The sequence below is a fragment of the Silurus aristotelis genome (assembly GCF_946808225.1).
Source record: "Silurus aristotelis genome assembly, chromosome: 17".
NCBI lineage: Eukaryota > Metazoa > Chordata > Actinopteri > Siluriformes > Siluridae > Silurus > Silurus aristotelis.
The window spans coordinates 21,931,237-21,958,956 of record NC_139590.1 but is presented as its reverse complement, the minus strand read 5'-3'; the positions used below and the strand labels follow the sequence as shown (position 1 = coordinate 21,958,956).

At 34.5% G+C, this 27,720-nt stretch overlaps 1 protein-coding gene and 1 long non-coding RNA gene across 51 annotated transcripts in view; one reads left to right on the top strand and one right to left on the bottom strand.

The window, feature by feature from the left end:
• The window catches only part of LOC310740035 (uncharacterized protein), a 208,258-nt gene that overhangs the window by 15,392 nt on the left and 165,146 nt on the right, over window positions 1–27,720 (bottom strand). For 9 of the 49 annotated variants that reach the window (XM_083566389.1, XM_083566392.1, XM_083566388.1 and 6 more), the window contains one exon: window positions 2,092–2,138. In XM_083566389.1, the coding sequence (XP_083422515.1) occupies window positions 2,092–2,138 (47 nt within the window). Of the gene's footprint in view, window positions 1–252; window positions 542–1,366; window positions 1,425–1,749; window positions 1,819–2,091; window positions 2,155–2,273; window positions 2,342–2,520; window positions 2,589–2,763; window positions 2,809–3,004; window positions 3,073–3,250; window positions 3,316–18,871; window positions 18,899–27,720 lie in introns of those variants that run through there. The other 40 variants (XM_083566369.1, XM_083566378.1, XM_083566377.1 and 37 more) reach the window with 12 other exon arrangements.
• Window positions 2,521–27,720, top strand: part of LOC310740057 — a 76,269-nt gene continuing 51,069 nt past the window's right edge. Inside the window, exon 1 of one of the 2 annotated variants that reach the window (XR_014537550.1) lies at window positions 2,521–2,569. This is a non-coding gene — a long non-coding RNA (uncharacterized lncRNA). Of the gene's footprint in view, window positions 2,570–3,004; window positions 3,048–27,720 lie in introns of those variants that run through there. The other variant, XR_014537551.1, reaches the window with a different exon arrangement.

Here is a 27,720-nt window from a genome sequence, read left to right as displayed (position 1 = left end):
AAATGTCAAAATTAATATCTTCCCCCCATTTTTTTTCAGACAATAAGGCAGAAATCAATTTAACCTTAATTTAAAATTAATAAACCGGGAGAATATATTTACTGTATTTTGACAGGAAGGAACCGCTGACGATGGGTTTATAAGACCGAGTAGATTACCGAATATAAATCAATAAAAACTAAGAATGAAATCTCCTGCTTAAATGTTGAATAATAATAAAAAAATAATAACAAACGAGAAAAAAAACGTTACCGCGTCTTTGGTATCCGGTGGCAGAAAGAAAACTTTGGCGGAGGCACAAAAATATTTCTTATCGAAATACATTACATAGAAAGTCGTCCTTAGTGACATGAAATCAAGATGGAAATTCGTGTCTATGAAGACGAATCAATAGGTTACATTTCGTGACTATAACACGAAATGCCGTGAGACTGGGCTGCCGATAATCGGGTTTACATCTCGAGAAATAAGTCGGACGCAGGACATTTATTTGTCGCAACCCATTTTAATTCCCGCCCATTTCAAATCGTTCTCGTAAAAAAAAAAAACAAAAAAAAAAAAACGACATGTTACAAATTTTAAAAACGTAAGACAATAAAAATATTTTTTTTTTCTTTTAATTTGTAAATGTTTTGCGAATTATTCTTCATTTAAAATTATTATTATTATAATTATTTTTTATTAATAATATTAATTAAACACAATACGAACTCACACTATATTGAGTCGGAATCTGTTTTTTTTTATTTTTTTATTCTAGATCATTAAAATACTGGAATCAACTGATACCGAGCATGTACTCGCAAAACCACATTATTTTTTATAATAATAATAATAATAATAATAATAATAATAATAATACGTTATTACTAGTAGTAACAGTAGTAGTATTTATAACAATAATAAATAATAATAAGTATTACTTTATCTAGTACATAATAAATATAGGTTTTCAATCAAGTTTTTAACCAGATATAGTTTTTATTAGGCGTTTCTTTAAACCATCACTAAATCTATAGTTTTTTTTATTTTAATTTTTTTTTCCGAGATTCAGGTTTTGACCCAAACTGACTCGTATTCAGCAAAACAACTAAAACAAAAAGACATCATTTCGAACAGTTTGTACGAGAATAAAACGAATTTCCCCCTAGTTTTCACGTCCACTCATGTCTAAAGCAAAAAAAAAAGCGAAGTACTAATAATTTACTGCCTTTAAAATCGGACATTTAATAACAGACACTATTTAGCATTTTTTTAAATAGTTTTAAACAAGTGCATTTTCTCCATGTTTTAAACCGCTTAATTACAGCTTAATTAATCGCTTTCAAAAAATATAAATAAAGTAAAAAAGCGCTGAATTACTTACCGCTTGTTACAGTGACACTTGTGCCTTTTCCCCAGTAATCAAAAGCCCAGTAACACAGTGTTCAGTCTTACAGGAAACCAGTACACTCAACTCAAATCTACATCACTAATATTACTAATATTACTAATATTAGAAAAAAAAAAATCTACACACAATCCTGTGTCGGATTATCATCATGTTCATTTAATTATCAATTTTGAGCACATTTCTGATCAAATTTCTATGAACTTGTAATTTTCCGAGCCTTTCAGTGAAACAGAGCCCCTCAAAGCCCACGCATTAAGACCAATCTATGATCCGATTTTTTTTTACTTTTGCAATTAAAAAAAATAAAAACATTTTGTTCGTTTGACGGCATGAATAAGATCTTAAGCGTCTCTTACCAGATGTCACTGTGACCGTCGTTCCTTTTCCCCAGTAGTCAAAACCGTAGTCACAGTGACTCAAATTTACTCTGCATCGTTCAAAAAACACCTGACTGTCCGATCTACATCTCTATTTTTGATAACCTTCAAAAGTCTTCCACGAAATTCACATCCGAAAAGTTTCTCAATGTTAAAGAACCACCGAATCATTTTCATAAAAAAATTTGTTGGTTGATCCCAATAACAATTGTACAAAAAAATAGTAAAATAAAGCAAATATTTTTTTCTCCTGATCAAATTGACGGATTCGATTATTTATTTATAATTGGACGGTAAACTGAAGAGGTTTGAATTTCTTACCTGAAGTTACAGTCACAGTCGTTCCCTTTCCCCAGTAGTCAAAAGCACTGTCACAATGCTAAACTTTACTTCATTACCCGTACAATATCACACCCAAAAGCGCATTAAGTACCCGGATATTTCCCCAAAAATTCTGTCATTTTTTACGTTATAATAAACAGGTTGAATATAATGTTTCTTACCTGAAGTTACAGTCACTTGGGTTCCTTTTCCCCAGTAGTCAAAGTAGTAGTCACAGTGAATTAATTGGCTGATTTCCCATACAAAATTACCCCATACGACCCCCTCCAGAGACGCTACTCTTTTTTCTCGACTTTTTGGACTACTTCGAAAGCCTTTCCATTTTTTTTACAGTTTAAGTGGTCTAATATTACTCACTGATATTTGTTTAAAAATTTAAAAATACAAACAGTAAAATTAAAAACATACCTGATGTTACAGTCACTTGGGTTCCTTTTCCCCAGTAGTCAAAGTAGCCGTCACATTGAATTAATTGCCTGATTTCCCATACAAAATCACCCTATCCGACCCCCCTAGAAAGACTACTGTTTTTTTCTTGAATATTTGGACTACTTAGATAGCCTTTCTTTTTCTTACAATGTGGTTTAATATTTTTGTACTAATATTTGTTTAAAAATTACAAATACAAACAGTAAAATTAAAAACTCATACCTGATGTCACAGTCACTTGGGTTCCTTTTCCCCAGTAGTCAAAGAATTCATCACAATGAATTAATTGGCTGATTTCCCATACAAAATTACCCCATACGACCCCACCAGAGACGCTACTCTTTTTTCTTGAATTTTTGGACTACTTAGAAAGCCTTTCCATTTCTTAGAGTTAATGTGGGTTCATATTTCTCACTGATATGTTAAAAATAAAAAATACAAACAGTAAAATTAAATCTCTCACCTGATGTTACAGTCACTTGGGTTCCTTTTCCCCAGTAGTCAAAGTAGACATCACAATGAATTAATTGGCTGATTTCCCATACAAAATTACCCCATATACTCTTTTACCCCCTACTCTTTTTTCTCAAATTTTTGGACTACTTAGAAAGCCTTTCCATTTCTTACAATTAATGTGGTTTATTATTTCTAACTGATATTTGTTAAAAAAAATATATATATACAAACAGTAAAATTAAACAACACATACCTGATGTTACAGTCACTTGGGTTCCTTTTCCCCAGTAGTTGAAGTACCAATCACATTGGTTAATACTTCAGAGCATCAAAGCAAAAACCAATATCTGTGCTTGCAAGCCTAAAATGCAATAGTTTTTCCTTCCAACATTATAACGTGTTTTAGTACACACAGATTGTTTCTGTTATTTATTCTATGAAATAAGTTTCATTAAATTAGCTGATAAATTAATTGAATACTCTTCTATTAATAAATATAAAAAGATACATTATTATTATTAATATTATTATTATTTGTATTCAAATTAACCATTTTTGACAGCGTGAAAAAAATGGAGAACCCAAACGAAAAAAATGTGAAGATGGGAAGAAAATGTATTGCATTTCTCAGACTTTTGATCTTTTCCAGCGTGACAAAAAAAGTGATTTTAAATCTATAAAAATGACATTGTAGAATTAGTTTATTAGTTCAGACTAAGAATACCATCACTCTTAAAACGTTGTTAAGAAGGAATATAGTTTGAAAATCAAATTGAGATGATATAGTAAAAGTCCTCATTTCATTACTAGAAGGTAAGTCTTTAGTTATTATGAAAGTTCATTCTACAACCTACAGTAGGTGCTATAACAGAGCAGAGTCTTGAGGTATGTCTTCCTCATATCCCAAGATAGGACTAATGAAACCATTGAAACCATTGCTTGATTGATTCTATCTTGGGGTACGAGGAAGACATACCTCAAGACTCTGCTCTGTTATAGATGTCTAGAGCTTGTCTAGATGCAGGTCACTCCCATATTCTTCCCATATATTTTTTTGTGATTTAACAGGACAATCACCATGCAGCTGGCAAATTATGCTACCTACCATACTATTGGGGAACATCTCTCCCCTTGTTTTGTGGGAGTTCTACTAGTTCTCGCAGAGGTCCAAGTAACTACTTTGGATATAATAAAGGAGTAGTTTTGTTGTGTTTAAATTGTTGGCTGAAAGTAATGAAAGTAATGTGACCGTACTTGCATTCTAAACTCTAATTTACATAACAACTTTGCCTGCCAAGCAAATTGCTGTTATCCAAGTGCTCATTACAAATAGAAAAGCAATTGAATTGTTTACAATCCTTAGCTAGCATGAGTATAATATAGTTACCCAAAACACACAGTTTTACAGTGGATATCGAACAATCTACTAGAACATTACAATGGGCTAAAGTAAATATAATGATCCAGGATGTAAGCGTGACAAAAGCTCATGAATATAATGATCCAAGATGGCGGCTTCTCCAGTTCCAAAATTTGATCTTTATGTTGTAACCAGTTTTGCACAGCATATGAATATTGAAGCAACTGAAGTTTATGGGTACAATTGCCAGACACTTCTGATTTACAAAAAGAATATGGCAAAGCTACGTGACCTAGGCTTGCTTTAAGAAACCATCCTCCTTACCGTTGTCACCTAATGCTGATAGCCAGAGAAAAAAGCAGTGCTCGAGAACGGCAAGTGAGTGGAAGTCTGTGTTAGATTAAAACAATCCCTAGTTGGCTTGCCCTTCCATCCATCCTAGTTTTAAATGTCTGCTCCTTTGACAATAAAATGGACTACATCTGACTCAAAAAAGCGACATGACATGAGTTTAGAGACTTTTGCATCTTTGTTTTCACGAAGCTGAGCAAACAGAGATAACTGGAGGAGTTTGTGACTGTAAGATGCAGACCATTTTATTTACCCTGAGAATTCAACTTAGTTATGGAAACACTGCATCTAGCGTTAATGCTAACAAGCCGTTCGGCTCTGTGTACTCTGTGGAACAATAAGCGACCTGCAAAACAAACACCCAGTTAGATTTATTGATTTTAACCAGGCAACCCACTGCATTTTGCATACAACCCTAACTGCTCCACAGATGATGCAGTCTTCACTCCACTCCATCTACCCCTTCCAGTCGTCTGGAACATTAGGACTCATATGACAAATGCTGTTCATAGACTTTAGTTCAGCATCTGGCAATCCCATTTTCTTCTAAATCATATGGACAGTTGGGTTTGTTTCTGTTTCTTAGCTGTAGAAAATTTGAGAAGGGTAACAATCATCCCTCAGCACCTGTTCGAGAAGCTGAGCCTACTGTGCCTGAACAACCCCCTCTGCAACTGGATACTAGACTTTCTGACTGGGAACATCGGGAACAGCATCTCCAGCACCACCACACGGAGCACTGGGGCCACTCAGGGCTGTGTGCTCAGCCCAATGCTGTTCACTCTGCTGACTCACTACTGTGTAGCAATGCACAGCTCGACCACATCAACATGTTCGCCGATGACATGACCTGGTGGGTGTACTGTTCACATGCTGTTTTTGCATTGCGTTGTGTTTATGCACACTACTGTATAATCAGAGTATACAATAAGTGTACTGGTCGGTGCTATTTTGTGTTTTGTGTATCTGTCCCACATTGTCTTTTGTCTGCACTGTTTGCACTCGGTTGCACACTTTATGTTGTGTGTTGTAGCTCTATGATGTTTTATGTAGCACCAGGGTTCTGGAAGAATGTTGTCTCATTTCACTGTCAGCTATATATGGTAGAAATGACAATAAAACCTTCTTAACTTGATTATTCAGTGTTGCAGATCAAGTAAACCCCTTCATTGCAATAGAATTTCCAAATGGCATTAATTGTTTTAAACAGTATTATGCACCCTGTGACCCTGCAAAACTCTTCTAGCATATTCTGAGGATTTGTTCAATTGGCCTTTAAAATCATCAGATCTTAATTTAAACATTGCATCTATGGGATGTGCTGGATAAAATAGTCAGATCCATGGAGATCCTATGATGTAACTTACAAACCTTGAGGGATATGATGCAATTTTGATGCGATTTTAAGTTATGGCTGATAAATATACAGTATATATTAAACCAAAGCTGTAAAATCTATCATATTTTTTATGTGTTGTTTTTCCATTATTGTAGGCTTTATCTTTAACAATACCCAGGCCTTGTTTGAATGGTACAGTTCCATAGTACAGTTTTTACATTCTTTGATCATAGCTGATGTAATTATTTTCCCTAACTTTGAATAAAATAATTATTCGTAGCATCTTGATCATTAAATAAATGATAGTAATTCTTACAGATAGTATTTGTTTGTGACTCATCCCAGCAAAGGAATGTATGCATGGTTTATAGTAAGTGTAATGATGATTTGGCCTACAATGTTATAAACTATGCTCTAGTTGGTGTTCAGAGCAAGTGGCACATCAGGAAACACCTGCAACATGGACAGCACTATCGCTGTTTCCGGTTCACTCCTTAATATTACATGAATATGTCTCAGTTAAATTACTTCAAATTTTACTTTCATTAAAGCACATTTCTACTAAAAACAATATTTGTTTATTATGTAAAATATTAATAAAATACAATGTTAACAGTAAGTGAGGACAGACATGTATTTATTAAGAGTTTATGTACAGTAAAGCTACAAACTTAAAAAAATAAAACCTACAAATAATTTGGCTGGCTACAGTGGCAGAAGGTCTTATCTAAGATAATGTTCACGTAATACTTTTGAAAGCAGATTCTGCAAAATAAAAACAAATAAAATAAACCGATGCCTAATTATTTTTGAAGTGTTCTGCATAATAAATTTAGCAAAAATGCATTTTATACTTTATAACATTATTGAAATACAGTGATGTTACACAATTACTCATTAGATCTAGCTCAGGCCATCTCCTGTCCCACCCATAGGTTAGGTCACACTCTTGACCTTATTATTTCTCGTGGAGTGATTGTGTCAACTTGCGAGGTCATGGATTTTCCCATCTCTGACCATTCTCTTATACGATTTGACATTTGTGCTGTTTCACCTTCAAAAACGTCTACTGCCCCTCATCGCCGTCGCATTATTATCTCATCTACAGTCGAGGATTTTATTGCTGCCTTCTCTGTTTCTGATCTCGCCTCTACTACTGAACTGGCATCGCCTCTTTGTCCGGACCGTTTCCTCGCCTCCTTCCATACCACCTGCTCCCAGATTATGGACTCTGTCGCACCCTATAAGGTAAAGTCCACCAATGTTCCTGCGGACCCCTGGCTCAATGATACAACTCGGGCCCTCAGACGCCGGTGTAGGCAGGCTGAGCGAAAATGGAAGAAGGATAGGCTGCAGGTGTCACTTGAGTTGTTTAGAGACAGTCTTGCCACCTATCAGAGTGCATTTAAGGAAGCTAAAGGACAGTACCTCTCTGCTCTCATCAACAGCAATAGCCACCGCCCTGGAATTTTATTCAGCCTTATCATTTCTGTCATAAATCCAGTGTCTGTTGCCTTGAATGACGTTTCTGCAAACACATGCAATGCTTTCAAGCAACATTTTTTGGACAAGGTTTTGTCTGTTAGGCAAACTATTACACAAATCCCTGCTGCTGCCATCTCTACTCATGTAGCGCATTGTGTGCTAGAGAACTTTGATGCAGTTACTTTGGTGGACCTCAAAAAAGCTGTTCATGAGTTGAAGCCAACCACCTGCCCTCTAGACACTGTTCCTGCCAGGATTTTGAAGGAGGCTGTTGACATCATAGGTCCCATCCTTGTCTTCTTCATAAACAGCTGTTTTAGCATGGGTACTGTTCCCGCTGCTCTAAAACATGCTGTTGTTAGACCGCAACTCAAGAAACCCAATCTTGATCCCTCCGCCCTATATCTAACCTGTCATTTCTGTCGAAGTTAATGGAGAAGCTTGTTCTCACCCAGCTTCAGTCTCACCTTCAACTGCACGACATTGGTGATACATTTCAGTCTGGCTTTAGGTCAAGACATAGCACTGAATCAGCCTTATTGAGGGTCCACAATGACATTCTTGGAGCCCTGGATGGAAAAAGCTCTGTGGTTCTGGTGTTACTGGACCTGACCGCTGCATTTGACACTGTGGATCATGCCATCCTCATCTCTCATCTTCAGCATGTTGGTGGTCTGCAGGGTGCGGTGCTTAGTTGGTTTTCATCATACCTCACTAACAGAACTTTCTCAGTTGTGCTAAATGATCATTCTTCATCGGTTGCTCCTCTGTCATCTGGTGTGCCTCAGGGATCTATTCTTGCTCCCATTCTGTTTTCCCTCTATATGCTGCCACTTGGTCAACTCATTTCCAAACACGAAGTTCAATTTAATTTCTATGCTGACGACCTCCAGATTTATCTTCCTGTGATTCTGAGTGATAATTCTGCATTGGACCCTCTTCATAACTGCCTTCAGGATGTTAAACAATGGCTTTCTCAGAACTTCCTTCATCTGAACGAAGCAAAAACTGAATATATCCTGTTAAGCCCGGACTCACCAAGCAGTTCTCTGAGTTTTGGTCCTCTAACACCTCAGTTTGCGCCTACCGTGCGCAACCTGGGTGTTATTTTTGACCAAAGTATGTTATTCGAGAAACAGATCAGTGCAGTAGTGAAGGCGAGCTTTTACCAGCTAAGACTCCTCAGCAAGGTAAAACCATTTCTGTCCCAAGCTGACCTCTAAAAAGCTGTACATGCCTTCATCAGCTCGAGGATTGACTACTGCAACGCTCTCTACATTGGACTCAATCATTCTCTTCTCAGTCGGCTCCAAATGGTGCAAAACGTGGCAGCACGTCTTCTCACCAATACCTCAAAACGATCACACATCACCCCGGTCCTCCGCTCGCTCCACTGGCTTCCGGTGCGGTATAGGGGGGAGTATAAGGTTTTGTTGTTCGTTTTCAAGGCCATCAATGGTCTTGCCCCGGCCTACCTCACCGAATTAATAACAGTTTACCAACCAGCCAGAACTCTCTGTTCCTCTGGACTTACCTCTCTGGTTATTCCTAAATTCCGATATAAAAAGTTTAGTGGTTGGTCATTCTCCTTCCAGGGACCAAAGCTGTGGAATGCACTCCCAGCTCACATCCGATCCATCACTGTGCTGAGTGTTTTTAAATCACAGTTGAAAACTTTTTTTATTCATACAAGCTTTTAACACGTAGCCCTGCTTCACTGCTATTTTACTTGTATTTTGTGTTCTTATATTTTTATATTTCTTATATTTTTATTGATTGTGTTGTTTTTACTGGAAAGTGCCTTGTGCTTCTTTTGGTTGCTGTAAGGCGCTATACAAATAAAGCTTGATTGATTGATTAAATGATTGATTGATTGATTGATGTTGAAATATACACATTCAAATACAAAGGCAATTAATAATATAACCAGGGTCTTGAGTTCAAGCCTGAGAATGGGTTACTGTCTGTGTAGAACTTTGAAGGAAGGCTCTTACAGCATGGATTTCTTCCTGAAAATAATTATCTTGGTAAATCATCCATAAGTGTGAATTTGTGTGTGTTATACCCTGGATTGAACTGCTGGGGCTTTTAATGGAATACTAATGCCTTGCTTCCTGTAATCCTGTAAAAAACTGGGATAAATCATGCATGAATGAATGAATGACCAATTTATTTATGTGCTTACCTGGCATATTTCATTTTCTGTTATAGAAATGTATTTGAAATGTATAAAAATGTTACTTTTTTGTCCTTTCTTTTAATACCATCAACAGATTCCAAATAGAAACAAAAAACATTACTGTATAATGCAAAGACCCTCTGATTAGTTCAACATGGCCAAACCCTGACAATTGTTCTAATATAAAACATTTCCGATATAAACTACAAACTACATGTTTCTTTATGAAATTTAGAAGCCATTTTCAAATTTTGAACATAAGAGTTCAAACTTTTTTCATTTAAAATTCATTAAGACTTCAGTTTCAGCAAACGGTTTTTGTAATAGGATAAAACACTGTGCCCACCCCCCCCAGTTAGCACAGTGTTATGCTCAGTTACAAAAACAACCCCACTTATGCTGACTGAGCCACTAATGTAGTCACTAGAAAAATGGCAAATTTTGATTTATACATTAAATCAATAAAATAACGCATTTTTTTGCTCTTTGATTCAAGTAGCTTCATTATTACCATTTCCTGTACCTATGAAGTATAAATATATAATGCAACATGAATCCACAGCACAGTTTCAGAATTTCAAGACCACAATACGAGTTGACAAGTACACTGTTAAAGAAGACCTCCATAATATTCTAAAAGAACTATCAGACAAGATTTAGGCCTCATGACCGTAGTGAGACCATGTTTTTAAACTGGTAAATCATTCAATACGGATTGCTGATTGTTATTGTCCCTAAATGCTTTTGTTGCTTGATCTAATTACAGCGTTTGATACTAAATCAATCCAGTTTTTTTTTCTAGAGTAAAAAATGTTAAGTTAGAAGTACAGTCCTGTCCTTGCTCAGGGCTCATTTGAGTGATAATTATTAGCTGGGAGATATAAATGGTGACTTGTACACTAAAGTTTAATGTTTTAAAAGGTTCTGTGTTGAGCTCGCTGTGTTTTTTATTTTTTACATCCAGTACACTACCTCCAGGTACCATTATTCATCAACATGTCAAGTCAAGTCAAGAAGCTTTTGTCATTTCAACCATATATAACTGACGCAGTACACAGTGAAATGAAACAACGGTCCTCCGGAACTCTGATGCTACATAAAACAACAATCACAGAAACAAGGACTAGTAAGTGTCCTCGCCACATAAAGTGCATATGTGCAACCTGGTGCAAACAGTGCAAAGACAACACAAGACAGTGCAAAGACAACACACAGAACACAAAATAGCTCCGCCAGTAAACCTGTTGTAACGAGATAAAGTGAACAGTAGCAAAAATGTAAACAAAATATTGTGCAAAAGAGCAAATAGCAGCAATCCAGGAAGATGTGCAAAAACGGCATGTAAACAATTTATGGTAACAAAGTGATGTAGTGCGTGTGGTACTGAATCATGGGTGTGCGAAGTGAGTACGAGTGTGCTTGCATTTATATTATTTTGCATCTAAATGTTCACCAATCCTGAACAATGAAGTGCAGAAACAAGCAAAATTGTTCTGCCCTGATTTTTTTGAGTCTTCACCATTCTCATGCATCGAATGGTAATTAAGTGAATGAAAAGTGTATTGTGACCACTTTTCCAGCTTTATGCTGATAAACCATGGTTATTTCACCAATGTGAGACACCAGATTATAAATATAAATTGTTAAAAGGACATTACAAAGTGATTCCTGAGTCCACGGTCTACGTCTCTAAGTCTAAAATTGAAAATCATTTTTTTTCTTTGGGGAAAAAGCACAGATATAAATAAATTATATAGTAATGATCATTTGGCCTCCAATGTTATAAACTATGCTCTAGTTGGTGTTCAGAGCAAGTGGCACATCAGGAAACACCTGCAACATGGACAGCACCATCGCTGTTTCTGGTTCACTCCTTAATATTACATGAATATGCCTCAGTTAAATTACATAAAGTTTTACTTTCATTAAAGCACTTTTCTACTGAAAACAATATGTTTATCATGTAAAATATTAATCAAATACAATGTTAACAGTAAGTGAGGACAGACATGTATTTATTAAGAGTTTATGTACAGTAAAGCTACAAACTTCAAAAATTAAAACCTACAAATAATTTGGCTGGCTACAGTGGCAGAAGGTCTTATCTAAGATAAGGTTCACGTAATACTTTTGAAAGCAGATTCTGCAAAATAAAAACAAATAAAATAAACCGATGCCCAATTATTTTTGAATTGTTCTGCATAATGAATTTAGCAAAAAATGCATTTTATACTTCAAAACATTAAATACAGTGATGTTACACATGATGTTGAAATGTACACATTCAAATACAAATGCAATTTATGATAACTAACCAGGGTCTTGAGTTCAAGCCTGAGAATGGGTTACTGTCTTTAAAGGGCTCTTACAGCATGGATTTCTTCCTGAAAACATAAATGATGGTAAATCATCCATATGTGTGAATTTGTGTGTGTTATACCCTGGAATTGACTGCTGGGCCTTTTGATGGAATACTAATGCCTTGCTTCCAGTAATCCTGTAAAAGACTGGGATAAATAACTAATTTATTTTTGTGCTTTTCTGGGTTTTTTTTCATTGTCACAAATGTATAAAAATTTAAGTTATTTGTCCTTTTTTAAATATTATTACCAGATTCTAGATAGGAAACATACAACATTACTGTATAATGCAAAAACCCTCTGATCAGTTCAACGTGGCCAAACCCTGACAAATGTTCTAATATAAAAAAATTCAGATATAAACTCAAACTACATGTCTCTTTAGACGCCATTTTTCAAATATTGAACATGAGTTTAAACTTTTTTTCATTTGAAATTCATTAAGACTTCAGTTTCAGCAAAAGGTTTTTGTAATAGGATAAAACACTGTGCCCACCCCACCCCAGTTAACACAGTGTTATGCTCAGTTACAAAAACAACCCCACTTATGCTGACTGAGCCACTAATGTAGTCACTAGAAAAATGATTGATTATTACAGGCAAGTTATTATTTATACATTAAATCAATTTGTGCAAAATGACTTTTTTCCTAATAACTAAATAATATACAAAATTTTTGACAAAAAAAAATCTCTAAGAAAAATAACACATTTTTTTGCTCTTTGATTCAAGTAGCTTCATTATTACCATTTCCTGTACCTATGAAGTATAAATATATAATGCAACATGAATCCACAGCACAGTTTCAGAATTTCAAGACCACAATACGAGTTGACAAGTACACTGTTAAAGAAGACCTCCATAATATTCTAAAAGAACTATCAGACAAGATTTAGGCCTCATGACCGTAGTGAGACCATGTTTTTAAACTGGTAAATCATTCAATACGGATTGCTGATTGTTATTGTCTCTAAATGCTTTTGTTGCCTGATCTAAGCACAGCGTTTGATACTAAATCAATCCAGTTTTTTTTTCTAGAGTAAAAAATGTTAAGTTAGAAGAACAGTCTTGTCCTTGTCTCATTTGACTGATAATTATTAGCTGAAAGATATAAATGGTGACTTCTCTATGTACACTAAAGTTTGATGTTTTAAAAGGTTCTCTGTTGAGCTCGCTGTAATTTTTTTTTTTTTACATCCAGTTCACTACCTCTTGGTACCATTATTCATCAACATGTATTCAGATATCTATTACAAATATGAACAACAACTCAACATTATAGTATACAATACAATCTGTTTATGCACGTAGCCACCAGAAATCAGTTTTTCTATCTATTTCTATTATTTGAAAGCTTTGCTGTATACAACAAGATGCTGTAACGCTGCTGAAATCAAGGTTTTTGAAGAGTTCATCAAACCTCTTGATTTTCTATTGATCACTTGCATTGATATAATTTTGCAATTCTGAATAATGAAGTGCGGAAACAAGCAAAATTGTGTTGCCCTGAGTATTTTTCGAGTCTTCACCATTCTCATGCATCGAATGGTAATTAATGGAATGAAAAGTGAATTGCGACCACTTTTCCAGCTTTATGCTGATAAACCACAGTTATTTCACCAAGGTGAGACACCAGATTATAAATATACAATGTAAAAAGGACATTACAAAGTGATTCCCGAGACCACAGTCTAAGTCTCTAAGTCTAAAATGGAAAATCAAAAAGTTTTTTTTTCTTGGGGGGAAAAAGCACAGATATGCAATTCAATAAATAGAAAAACTAACTGGAATCATGTATGGTGGTCATATCAAACTTAAATATGGTCTGCACAGAGCCCTGCCCCTCATCTTATTATTAATAACCTGCTTTCAACCTCTTTGTTTTCCCAGTAGCCAGTGATCCTCTGATTAATTCAACATGGCCGAACCTTATTGATGTTTTTAAATACAAAAGTTGATATCAGGTGTGAACTAAAACTACATGTTTCTTAATGAAATATTAGAAGCAAATCTCAAATACTGAACATAAGGGTTCAAACTTGTTTTATTTAATATTTATTAGGTCTTTTAGGCTTTAGCCGACATATAGCAAGGTTTTTGTAATGAGATAAACCACTGTGGTCCCAGTTGCTATATAGCACACTGATACACTCAATAACAAAAACAACCCCCTTATGCTGAATGTCAATGCTTATTTTTTATATTTTTTAAATATATAAATATCATGTCTAAAGTGCTCCAAAACAACAACAAAAAGTATATTCAAATAATATGCATTTTCTTATTGCTCTATGATTCCAGGCAACTATATTGCTACTATTTTCTGTGCATATGAAGCATAAATATGAAGATGCACATGTTGAAACTATGTCAAACATCATGCTGTATAAAACAAGAGCTTTAAAAAAATCTGACTGACCTGCACATGAATAGTTTCAGAATTCAGTCAAATTCATAAAGGTGTCTACTACTGTATACTGTAAGAGTTTTTAAAATGGTAAATAATATTTATTGGTCGCTTATTGTCATTATGTCTAAAAGCTTATGTTGCTTAACTTAAGTGCTTGTTTGTTACTAATTGTTCCTTTTATTCTTCTAGATTGAGTAGAAAATGGTTCTCATCTTGTACTTTCTGAAGAAGTCACAAAATGAAGTATTGATTTTCTATGGATCACTTGCATTGATAAATTTGCAGGTAAGATTTCATCAAACATGAACATTGCAGTGCAGCAACAAGCAAAATTGCGTTGCACTTAGCATTATTTCTAGTTTCCACATTCCGATTTGTTGAATATAAATTAATGGAATGAACAGTGTAATGTAACGACAGCTTTATGCTGACGAGAACAGTTATTTCAGCAGTGAGAGACACCAGATTATGAATATAGAACTTACTTTCTCCACAGTCTCAGTCAGTAAAGTGTAAAGTTGAACATCCAAGTTTGGGTAAAATCACAGATATGGAATTCAGTAAACAGTAAAACTGTAACTGGAATTGTGTGATGGTCAGATCAGTTTTAAATATGGTTTGCACAGAGCCCTAAACCTCAAACCCTCAAGTTATTAGTATCCTGCTTCAAGCCGCTTTGATGTTTCTACAGCAACTGACCCCCTGATGAACTCAACATGGACAAACCTTAATATTATATACAGTGAGGAAAATAAGTATTTGAACACCCTGCTATTTTGCAAGTTCTCCCACTTAGAAATTATGGTGGTGTCTGAAATTGTCATCGTAGGTGCATGTCCACTGTGAGAGACAAAAACCAAAAAAAAAAAAAATCCAGAAATCACAATGTATGATTTTTAAACTATTTATTTGTATGATACAGCTGCAAATAAGTATTTGAACACCTGAGAAAGTCAATGTTAATATTTGGTACAGTAGCCTTTGTTTGAAATTACAGCGGTCAAACGTTTCCTGTAGTTTTTCACCAGGTTTGCACACACTGCAGGAGGGATTTTGGCCCACTCCTCCACACAGATCTTCTCTAGATCAGTCAGGTTTCTGGCCTGTCGCTGAGAAACACGGAGTTTGAGCTCCCTCCAAAGATTCTCTATTGGGTTTAGGTCTGGAGACTGGCTAGGCCACGCCAGAACCTTGATATGCTTCTTACAGAGCCACTCCTTGGTTATCCTGGCTGTGTGCTTCGGGTCATTGTCATGTTGGAAGACCCAGCCTCGACCCATCTTCAATGCTCTAACTGAGGGAAGGAGGTTGTTCCCCAAAATCTCGCAATACATGGCCCCGGTCATCCTCTCCTTAATACAGTGCAGTCGCCCTGTCCCATGTGCAGAAAAACACCCCCAAAGCATGATGCTACCACCCCCATGCTTCACAGTAGGGATGGTGTTCTTGGGATGGTACTCATCATGCTTCTTCCTCCAAACACGTTTAGTGGAATTACGACCCAAAAGTTCTATTTTGTTCTCATCTGACCGAATGACTTTCTCCCATGACTCCTCTGGATCATCCAAATGGTCATTGGCAAACTTAAGACGTGCCTGGACATGTGCTGGTTTAGGCAGGGGAACCTTCCCTCCCATGCATGATTTCAAAAACCATGACGTCTTAGTGTATTACCAACAGTAACCTTGGAAACGGTGGTCCCAGCTCTTTTCAGGTCATTGACCAGCTCCTCCCGTGTAGTCCTGGGCTGATTTCTCACCTTCCTTAGGATCATTGAGACCCCACGAGGTGAGATCTTGCATGGAGCCCCAGTCCGAGAGAGATTGACAGTCATGTTTAGCTTCTTCCATTTTCTAATGATTGCTCCAACAGTGGACCTTTTTTTACCAAGCTGTTTGCCAATTTCCCCGTAGCCCTTTCCAGCCTTGTGGAGGTACAATTTTGTCTCTAGTGTCTTTGGACAGCTCTTTGGTCTTGGCCATGTTAGTAGTTGGATTCTTACTGATTGTATGGGGTGGACAGGTGTCTTTATGCAGCTAACGACCTCAAACAGGTGCATCTAATTTAGGATAATAAATGTAGTGGAGGTGCACATTTTAAAGGCAGACTAACAGGTCTTTGAGGGTCAGAATTCTAGCTGATAGACAGGTGTTCAAATACTTATTTGCAGCTGTATCATACAAATAAATAGTTTAAAAATCATATATTGTGATTTCTGTAATTTCTTTTTTAGATTATGTCTCTCACAGTGGACATGCACCTACGATGACAATTTCAGACCCCTCCATGATTTCTAAGTGGGAGAACTTGCAAACTAGCAGGGTGTTCAAATACTTATTTTTCTCACTGTATATTTTTTCAAGAAATCAAATGTAAACTCAAACTACATGTTGGTATTTGAAACGTAAGAAGCAGTTCTCATACACAACAATTCAGAGTTCAAACTTGGTTCATTGGATATCTATTTAGTCTTCAGTTTCAGCTACAGGTTTTTGTAATGGAAAAAAACACTGTGGCCGTAGCCGTATGTGTTACACACTGTTACACTCAGTTACAAAAACAACTCCCTTATACTGACTGAGCCACCGATTTATTCACCACCAAATAATTATTAAGTTAAATTATTATTACAGGTGGAGAGAATGAGCCAGATTATTTAATAAATTATTTTACCTAAACTAAATATACAAAATAAAAAACTAAAAAGTAATAAATATAATCAACTGTATTTTAAAAGTATATGCATTTTTTTTATTGCTGCGTTTCAGTAACTATATTGCTAATATTTTCTTTATATATGAAGTATATATGGAGTTACACATGTTAAAAACTTTGTCAAACAGCAAAAAAACAAAAGTTTTCAAAAAGATCTGACTCTCCTGCACATGAACAAAAATCACTGCACAGTTCCAGATATGGACACCAACCAGACATGACAACAACATTAAAATATACAATCTGTGTATGCAGCCACCGCAAACTGGACAACTTTAAAACAATAATTTTATGATTTTGATTTTATGATTATAAAATATCAGATGTGAATTCAAGCTACGTTTCTTCAAGAAATATTATAAGCAGTTCTTAAATACTGCAAATAAAGAGTACAAACTCCATTTAATATTTATTAGGTCTTGAGGTAAACAGACATATAACAAGGTTTTTGTAATGAGATAAACCACTGTGGCTCCAGCTGCTACCCGTATATACACATTGATACACTCAATTACAAAAACATCCCCCTTATGATGACTGAGCCAATGATTTATTGAAAACAAAAATTATTACTGTTATTACATTAGAAAAAAGAGACATTACTTCATATATTAATTTGCACTGACTTAAATTGATATAATAACTAAGTAATATACAAAATAATACAAAAATAATAAATATAATATCTAAGAAAAATTACATTCATTTGCTCCAGAACAACAACAACAAAGAAAACATATGTATATTTGAATTATATGCATTTTCTTATTGCTTTATGATTCCAGGCAACTATATCACTACTATTGTCTGTGCCTATGAAGTATAAATATGAAGATGCACATGTTGAAACCATCATCAAACATCAAGCTGTAGAAAACAAGAGCTTTCAAAACACCTGCACATAAAAATACACCCACAGAATAGTTTAAGAATTTACTCACATTGATAAAGTTGTCTGCTACTGTATACTGTTATAGAAGACCTCCATAATATTCTAAAAGATCTATCAGTCAGGATTTGGGCCTCATGATCATACTCAGAAAGTGTTTTTAAAATGGTAAATCATTATTTTTCGGTCACTGATTGTCATTATGTCTAAAAGCTTATGTTGCTTAACTCAAGTGCAGAATTTAATACTAATTGATCCTTTTATTCTTTTAGAATGAACAGTGTAGCATGACCACAGCTTTATGCTGATAAAACAGTTATTTCAGCAATGAGAGACACCAGATTATGAATATGGAATGTCAATCGGACATTACACAATGAATCCTGAGTTACTTTCTCCACAGTCTCAGTCAGTAAAGTGTAAAGTTGAACATCCAAGTTTCTTCTTGGGAAAATCACAGATATGGAATTCAGTAAACAGTAAAACTGTAACTGGAATTGTGTGATGGTCAGATAAATTTCAAATATGGTTTGCACAAAGCCCTAAACCTCAAACCCTCAAGTTATTCAAGCCTATTTGTTGTTTCTGCAGAAACTGACCCCCTGATCAGCTCAACATGGACAAACCTTATTGATATTGTTTTTTAAGAAATCAAATGTAAACTCAAACTATATTTTGCTATTTGAAATTTAAGAAGCAGTTCAGAGTTGAAACTTGCATCATTTGATATCTATTTGGTCTTCAATTTCAGCTACATGTTTTTGTAATGGGAAAAACCACTGTGGGCGTAGCCAGAGCCGTATGCATTACACACTGATACACTCAGTTACAAAAACAACTTCCTTATACTGACTGAGCCACTGATTTATTCACCACAAATAATTATTAAGTTAAATAATTATTACAGGTAAAGAGAATGAGCCAGATTATTTTACATTAACTAAATTTACAAAATAAAAAACTAAAAAGTAATAAATATAATCTTTAAGCAAAATAAAAAAAAATGTTTGCTCCAAAGCAAAAATACAATCAACTGTATTTTGCAAATTATATGCATTTCCTTATTGCTCCGTTTCAGTATATTGCTACTGGTTTCTTTACATATGAAGTATACATGGAGTTACACATGTTAAAAACTTTGTCAAACAGCATAAAAACAAAAGTAAAAAAAAAAATCTGACTGTCTTGCACATGAACAAAAACCACCGCACAGTTTCAGATATGGACACCAACCAGACATGACAACAACATTAAAATACACAATCTGTGTATGCAGCCACTGCAAACTGGACACATTTTTATATATAATTTTTCTATTATTTTAAAGCTGTATAAAACAAGATGCTGTGCAATCAGTGTTTCATTATATTATATTTCCTGTAGAGGTCACCACGTGATGTCTATCGATTACTTGTTTTGATACATATTCGAAAGTAAGGGTTTAAACTTTTGTTTTGAATGGAAATCAGTGGAATGAAAAGTATAGTGTGACACACAGCTTTATGCTGAGGAAAACCTGCTGTTTCAGCAATGAGTGATAGCATATTATAAATATAGAATGTGAAAAGGAGATTACAGTGGACCCTGAGTTACTTCCTCTACAGTCTAAGTCTTCAAATATAAAGTTAAAAATCTTTTTGTTCTCTTCTGTAAAAGCACAGATATGGAATTCAGTAAATAATAAAACTGTAATTGGAGTCATATGTGGTGATCAGATCTTAAGTGTTCTGCACAGAGCCCTGTCCCCTTAACCCCTATATAAAATATCAGATGTGAATTCAAGCTACTTTTCTTCAAGAAATATTATAATCAGTTCTCCAATACTGAAAATAAAGAGTACAAACTTTATTTAATATTTTTTAGGTCTTGAGTTTCACTGACGTATGACAAGGTTTTTGTAATGAGATAAACCACTGTGGCCCCAGCTGCCACTATATAGCACATTGATACACTCAATTACAAAAACATCCCCCTTATGATGACTGAGCCAATGATTTAGTGAAAACAAAAATTATTACTGTTATTACAGTCAAAAGAAAGAGATAGATTACTTCATAAATTAATTTGCACAGAATTAAATTAACCTAATAAATAAGTAATATACAAAATAATACAAAAGTAATAAATACAATATCTAAGAAAAATTACATTCTTTTGCTCCAGAACAACAACAACAAAAAATACATATGTATATTTGAATTATATGCATTTTTCTTATTGCTCTATGATTCCAGGCAACTATATCACTACTATTGTCTGTGCCTATGAAGTATAAATATGAAGATGCACATGTTGAAACCATCATCAAACATCAAGCTGTAGAAAACAAGAGCTTTCAAAACACCTGCACATAAAAATACACCCACAGAATAGTTTAAGAATTTACTCACATTGATAAAGTTGTCTGCTACTGTATACTGTTATAGAAGACCTCCATAATATTCTAAAAGATCTATCAGTCAGGATTTGGGCCTCATGATCATACTCAGAAAGTGTTTTTAAAATGGTAAATCATTTTTTAGCGGTCACTGATTGTCATTATGTCTAAAAGCTTATGTTGCTTAACTTAAGTGCAGAATTTGATAGTAATTGGTCATTTTATTCTTCTAGAATGAACAGTGTAGCATGACCACAGCTTTATGCTGATAAAACAGTTATTTCAGCAATGAGAGACACCAGATTATGAATATGGAATGTAAATCGGACATTACACAATGAATCCTGAGTTACTTTCTCCACAGTCTCAGTCAGTAAAGTGTGAAGTTGAACACAGTGTTGGGCAGTAACGCTTTACTGTAACGAAGTTACTTTTGACAGTAACTAATACTGTAACGCATTTATTTAAAAAGTAACGCGTTACAGTATTAGTTACTGTCAAAAGTAACTCCGTTACCGTATGATGCGTTACCCGTTACTTTTTTAAATGAATGAATTTGGGCTGAAGTGTAGACTACAGTCTAACCTGCTTACAGCAGCGACGCATTGTACGATTGGAGAATGAACCACTGTAAACACAAAGAAGACGCACTGTGGGCGTGTCTTTGTTTATTCAGGTCTGTGCGGCAGTAATGGCGAACTGAGGCGAGAGCAAGACGAGTTTCTCAAAGTGGAAATATGCTCATTATTTCACTTTAGTTGAGTATAAATACAAAAACTTTTTAGTCAAATGTAAGCTGTGTCTTTCTGGTTCGAAGGTTGTATCTACTGCGATAGCAACACCTCCAGAAACTCCATGCCTCGACGAAGCTAGAAGCTAACCCGGTGTTCTGTTTTACATTGTTGATAGTTTTCATACTTAAGCTGTGAAAGGAACATGTTTAAGAGCTCAACACAACAGCTTTTATGATGCAGAAGCCACTTTAGTTTTTGATTGTGAATATATTATTCAGCTTGTTTTGTTATTTATTTCAGAAATCCTTGTGATATATTCAGTTACTTTTTGAATGAAGTAAAGAGTAACTGTAACTAGTTACTATTTTTTAGTAACTAGCACAACACTGGTTGAACATATGTTTTTTTCATGGGTAAAATCACAGATATAGAATTCAGTAAACAATACAACTGTTACTGGAATTGTGTGATAGTCAGATCAGTTTTAAATATGGTTTGCGAAGAGCCCTGAACCTCAAACCCTCAAGTTATTATTAATAACCTGATTTAGGCCTCTTTGTTCTTTCTGCAGCAACTGACCCCCTGATCAGCTCAACATGGACAAACCTTATTGATATATATATATTTGTTTATATCAAATGTAAACTCAAACTACATTTTGCTATTTGAAATGTAAGAAGCAGTTCTCATACACAAAAATTCTGAGTTCAAACTTGCTTCATTTGATATCTATTTGGTCTTCAATTTCAGCCACAGGTTTTTGTAATGGGAAAAACCACTGTGGCCGTAGCCGGAGCTGTATACACACTGATACACTCAGTTACAAAAACAACTCCCTTATACTGACTGAGCCACTGATTTATTCACCACAAATAATTAAGTTAAATAATTATTACAGGTAAACAGAAATGAGCCAGATTATTTTACATTAACTAAATTTACAAAATAAAAAAACTAAAATGTAATAAATATAATCTTTAAACAAAATAATAAAATTTTGCTCTAAAGCAAAAACAATCAACTGTATTTTGCAAATTATATGCATTTATTTTTATTGCTGCGTTTCAGTAACTATATTGCTACTGTTTTTTTTTTTTTTTACATATGAAATTTACATGGAGTTACACATGTTAAAAACTTTGTCAAACTGAAAAAAAAACTATAGTTTTCAAAAAACTATGCACATGAACAAAAATCACTGCAGTTTCAAATACGGACAGCAACCAGATATGACAACAAAATATACAATCTGTGTATGCAGCCACTGCAAACTGGACATCTTTTTAAAAATACTTTTATGATTTTAAAGCTGTATAAATCAAGATGCACAGAGCCTTGCCCCCTTAACCCCTATATAAAATATCAGATGTGAATTCAAGCTACATTTCTTCAAGAAATATTATAAGCAGTTCTCAAATACTGAAAATAAAGAGTACAAACTCCATTTAATATTTATTAGGTCTTGAGTTTCACTGACGTATGACAAGGTTTTTGTAATGAGATAAACCACTGTGGCCCCAGCTGCTATAGTATATACACATTGATACACTCAATTACAAAAACATCCCCCTTATGATGACTGAGCCAATGATTTAGTGAAAACAAAAATTATTACTGTTATTACAGTCAAAAGAAAGACAGATTATTTCATTAATTCATTTGCACGGAATTATATTAACCTAATAAATAAGTAATATACAAAATAATACAAAAGTAATAAATACAATATCTAAGAAAAAATACATTCTTTTGCTCCAGAACAACAACAACAAAATACATATGTATATTTAAATTATATGCATTTTTCTTATTGCTCTATGATTCCAGGCAACTATATCACTACTATTGTCTGTGCCTATGAAGTATAAATATGAAGATGCACATGTTGAAACCATCATCAAACATCAAGCTGTAGAAAACAAGAGCTTTCAAAACACCTGCACATAAAAATACACCCACAGAATAGTTTAAGAATTTACTCACATTGATAAAAGTTGTCTGCTACTGTATACTGTTATAGAAGACCTCCATAATATTCTAAAAAGATCTATCAGTCAGGATTTGGGCCTCATGATCATACTCAGAAAGTGTTTTTAAAATGGTAAATCATTTTTTTTCGGTCACTGATTGTCATTATGTCTAAAAGCTTATGTTGCTTAACTTAAGTGCAGAATTTAATAGTAATTGGTCATTTTACTCTTCTAGAATGAACAGTGTAGCATGACCACAGCTTTATGCTGATAAAACAGTTATTTCAGCAATGAGAGACACCAGATTATGAATATGGAATGTCAATCGGATATTACACAATGAATCCTGAGTTACTTTCTCCACAGTCTCAGTCAGTAAAGTGTAAAGTTGAACATCTATGTTTTTTTTTGGGTAAAATCAGATATAGAATTCAGTAAACAGTAAAACTGTAACTGGAATTGTGTGATGGTCAGATCAGTTTTAAATACGATTTGCACAGAGCCCTAAACCTCAAACCCCCAAGTTATTATTAGTATCCTGCTTCAAGCCTCTTTGTTCTTTCAGCAGCAACTGACCCCCTGACCAGCTCAACATGGAAATGATCAAATGTAAACTCAAACAACATGTTTGTCTTTGAAATGTAAGAAGTGTTGTGTTTGAGAACTGCTTAAGAGTTCACACTTGCTTTATTTGATACTCATTTGGTCGATTAAGCTACAGGTTTTTGTAATGGGATAAACCACTGTGGCCCCAGCCAGATATATAGCACACTGATACACTCAGCTACAAAAACCATCCCCCTTTTATTTATTCACCACAGGAATGATTAGGTCAAGTTATAATTACATTAAAGAAAATGAGCCAGATTATTTAATAAATTAGTTTGTACAAAACTAAGTTTTCTTAAACTAAATAACTCACAAAATAATAAGTGATAAATATAATCTTTAAGCAAAATAGCTATTTTTCCAAAACAAAACTACACACAACTGTAAATTAAAATAATATGCATCTTATTGTTACAGGAAACAATATAGCTGTTTCCCGTTACTATATTGCTACCATTTTCTGTGCCAAAATGAAAAAAAAAAAATGACAAATCGTAATATTCTAAAAATATATGGACAGCAACCAGACATGAAAACAACATTAAAATATACAATATGTTTGTGTATGCAGCCACTACAAACTACACAAACTACAGACGACCCTGAGTTACTTCATATAAAAACTTTGTTTTCTTTTGGGTAAAAGCACAGATAAGGAATTCGGTAAAAGGTAAACTCAAGTGGTCTGCACAGAGCCCTGACCCTCAACCCCTATACAAAATATCAGATGTGAATTCAAACTACATGTTTCTTTAAGAAATATTAAAAGCAGTTCCCAAGTATTGATCATAAGAGTCCAAAACACGTTTCATTTAATAATGAGGTCTTCAGTTTCAGCAAAAGGTTTTTGTAATGGGACAAACCATTGTGGTTCCAGTCATCACAATGACACACTCAGTTACAAAAACAACCCCCTTATGCTGACTGAGCCAATGATTACTGATTATTACTTTATCATTACAGCTGAAACAATGAGCCAGATTGTTTCATAAATAAATTTGTACAAAGTACAGAATTAAAATGACCTAAAAACTAAACAATAAACTATAAATATGAAGATGTGTATGAAAAAAAAAGAAAATTTTACTTCACTGAAGTTAGCAGATCAGTCCTGTCCTTGATCATGTCTCATTTGACTGATCAGTTGTATGATGTAAATAGAGATTTCTGTGTTTTGTTTCAAAAGACTGTTACGCTCACTACACTTTTCTTTACATGACATACACGTCCTCTAGTAATAGTTATTCAATAACAAGTATTAGCTTTTACTGAGAAGTCAAAGTCACACTATATTTTTAGTAGCCAAATTTTTCAGATAGCTGGTGTGAATACGGACAGCAACTGGGCAATGTCATAAATGTAAATGTTTTAAAAAGGTCACATCATTACATTTGGATTATCATCACTTGGATTGATAAAGACAGATCAAATTTCAGCAAACCTTAACTTTGGGGCACAGCGACAAGCAAAACTGAAGTCTGGGGGCTGATAGAGCAGCAAAGCAGTATCTAAAACCTTATAAATGGCCATGGTATTTAATGTTCAACATGCGCATATGGGAGTGATTGACGTGACCACACACTTTGCAGCCATAAAGTGTATAAAGCTTTTTTAACAATTAAACCATATTTAAAACACTGATATAATTAACTATAACAAAACTGTGTGGAAAAAAAATAGTCTTGGAGGGTTCATAACCCCTAATTGAAAGAACTGTCAAGCTTGTGTTTTTTTGTATTTGCCACCCTTACACCAGTTTGATATCTAGGTTTTTTTCTTTACACACACACACACACACACACACACACACACACACACACACACACACACACACACACACACACACACACACACACACACACACACACACACACACACACAAGACTATTTTTGGCAACAGGACCATAGAGTGAGGGTGCAGGGAACAGTTGCTGTGTACTTTAAGGTACTTTCCAGTTGGTGATTATTACATGAGGCCACATCAGGAAACACCTGCATCATGGAGAGCTGAATGTTAATTTCCTTCAGGCTTCCTAATATTTATATATTATATATCATTCTTTTTAAAATATTTAAGTTGCTTCTGGTGAATAGTAATTAAACATTATCTGCACAGCCCTATGGGTTTTTGTAATGGTCTGAACCACTGTGCCCCATCCACCCACAGTGATACACTCTGTTACAAAAACAACTTCCAGATGTTAAATGAGCAATAGATGCAGTCACCCTGCATGAAATAATAATAACAAAAAAAGTTATATAAAAATATTATAGAAAATACTTTAGAAATATTGGAATTTTAGCCAAAGTATCAACATACTAAATCATCTTAAATAAAACAAAATCTTTATTTTGATCTATTATTTTTTATATATTTAATTGTTATTATATTTTTTATGCCATTGAGGTCAGGATTTGGCCAACAAGCTTGCCATAGAAACTGCAGAGCTCATGAAGAAAAAGGGTCAACACTAAATATTGACTCATTGAATATATTGAATGTTTTTGGTAATGAAAGACTTTAACATGTGAAGAGATGTTCAGTCTCAGAAGCAGGTTTTTGTAATGGCTTAAAACACTGTGCTGCCACTCCACCACACCGTGATAAACTCTGATGCAAAAACATTCTCCATGTTAATACATTAACCGTGACTTTAAATGCCTTTCATTTTCTAATCCCAAAGTATACATATTTTGGCATAGATATCGACATTTTTATACAGTAACAAATTTTTACCATAGATTATTTGTTTGCTTTAAAACTAATTAGCATTTTTGTGGACATTTTTTTATAAATTCTCCTAGGATCATTCAACTACAAATAGTTTTTGACAAATGTGATAAAGAAAAAGAAAAAGCTTGCCGAAATCTTGAACAATATTGTTTGGAGAGATTAAAAATATTCTACCAGAATTATAAGAAGAGTATGGACAAGGAAAGGAAAGGAAGGGCTCATGGCCCAAAGCATACCACTCGGTCACTGGTGTTTATTGATGCTGTAACTGCTGATAGAAGTGGCTGGATTAATTCATAGGTGTATATAACTACAATTTCTGCTTAGACTTAAATTCTGCCATACTGCTTCACCACACAGGACAGAGGGATAATGACCCAAAACCTAGTTAAGACAAAACTGATTCAGAAAGACAATTCAGAAAAAAAATAAAAAATAAAAAAATAAACAGTAACTGATGGTGGGTAGAGTGAAGACCTGGAAATTTGCTGATGTCCATCAGGCAGTCATTGATTGCAAAGGATTTGCATCCAAGCATTAAAAATAGTTATATTAAATTTATAGCACAGTTTGTTTTTACAGTTATTTGAGCCTGTGAAATATATAATTGCAGTTCTCTATAAAATTATTCAGATACCTGACCAATTACAAAGTAAACTGAAATTTAAGTCTGTTTGATGTTTTGTTTTTAAAGAATGAAACACAAATCAAGTATTGTAAAGTGACATTGCACCCATGTTGGAAATCATAAGAAAATAACTGCAAAAATATTATCCAAAAAAAAAATAATACCACATGAAAGTGTTTGGATATCTTGGTTGGCACATTTGGGTCAATAATCAAGTAGAGGCTGCATCACACCATCCAAGCACTGCCAAAATAAACCCCCACTCAAAGCTCATCACTCAAAATAGAAGAGTTATGAATGAAGCCACAAAGAGCTACAGAGTTTACGGAATGGGGTGGATTAATAGAGCACAAAAAAAGCATATCAAGAGCATTTTATAACAATGGCTTATATGGGAGGTTGTCAAGTCTGAAACAAAGTTTTTTTTTTTTTTTTTTTAGATGAGACAAAGATAAAGAAGCTGAAGCTTGGGAGGAAATTCACCTTTTAGCAGAACAACTAATCCAAGCACAAGGCCAAAACCACACTGGAATGGCTTAAGAAAGAAAATGGAATATATCCTGGATGGAGCACCAATTCAATG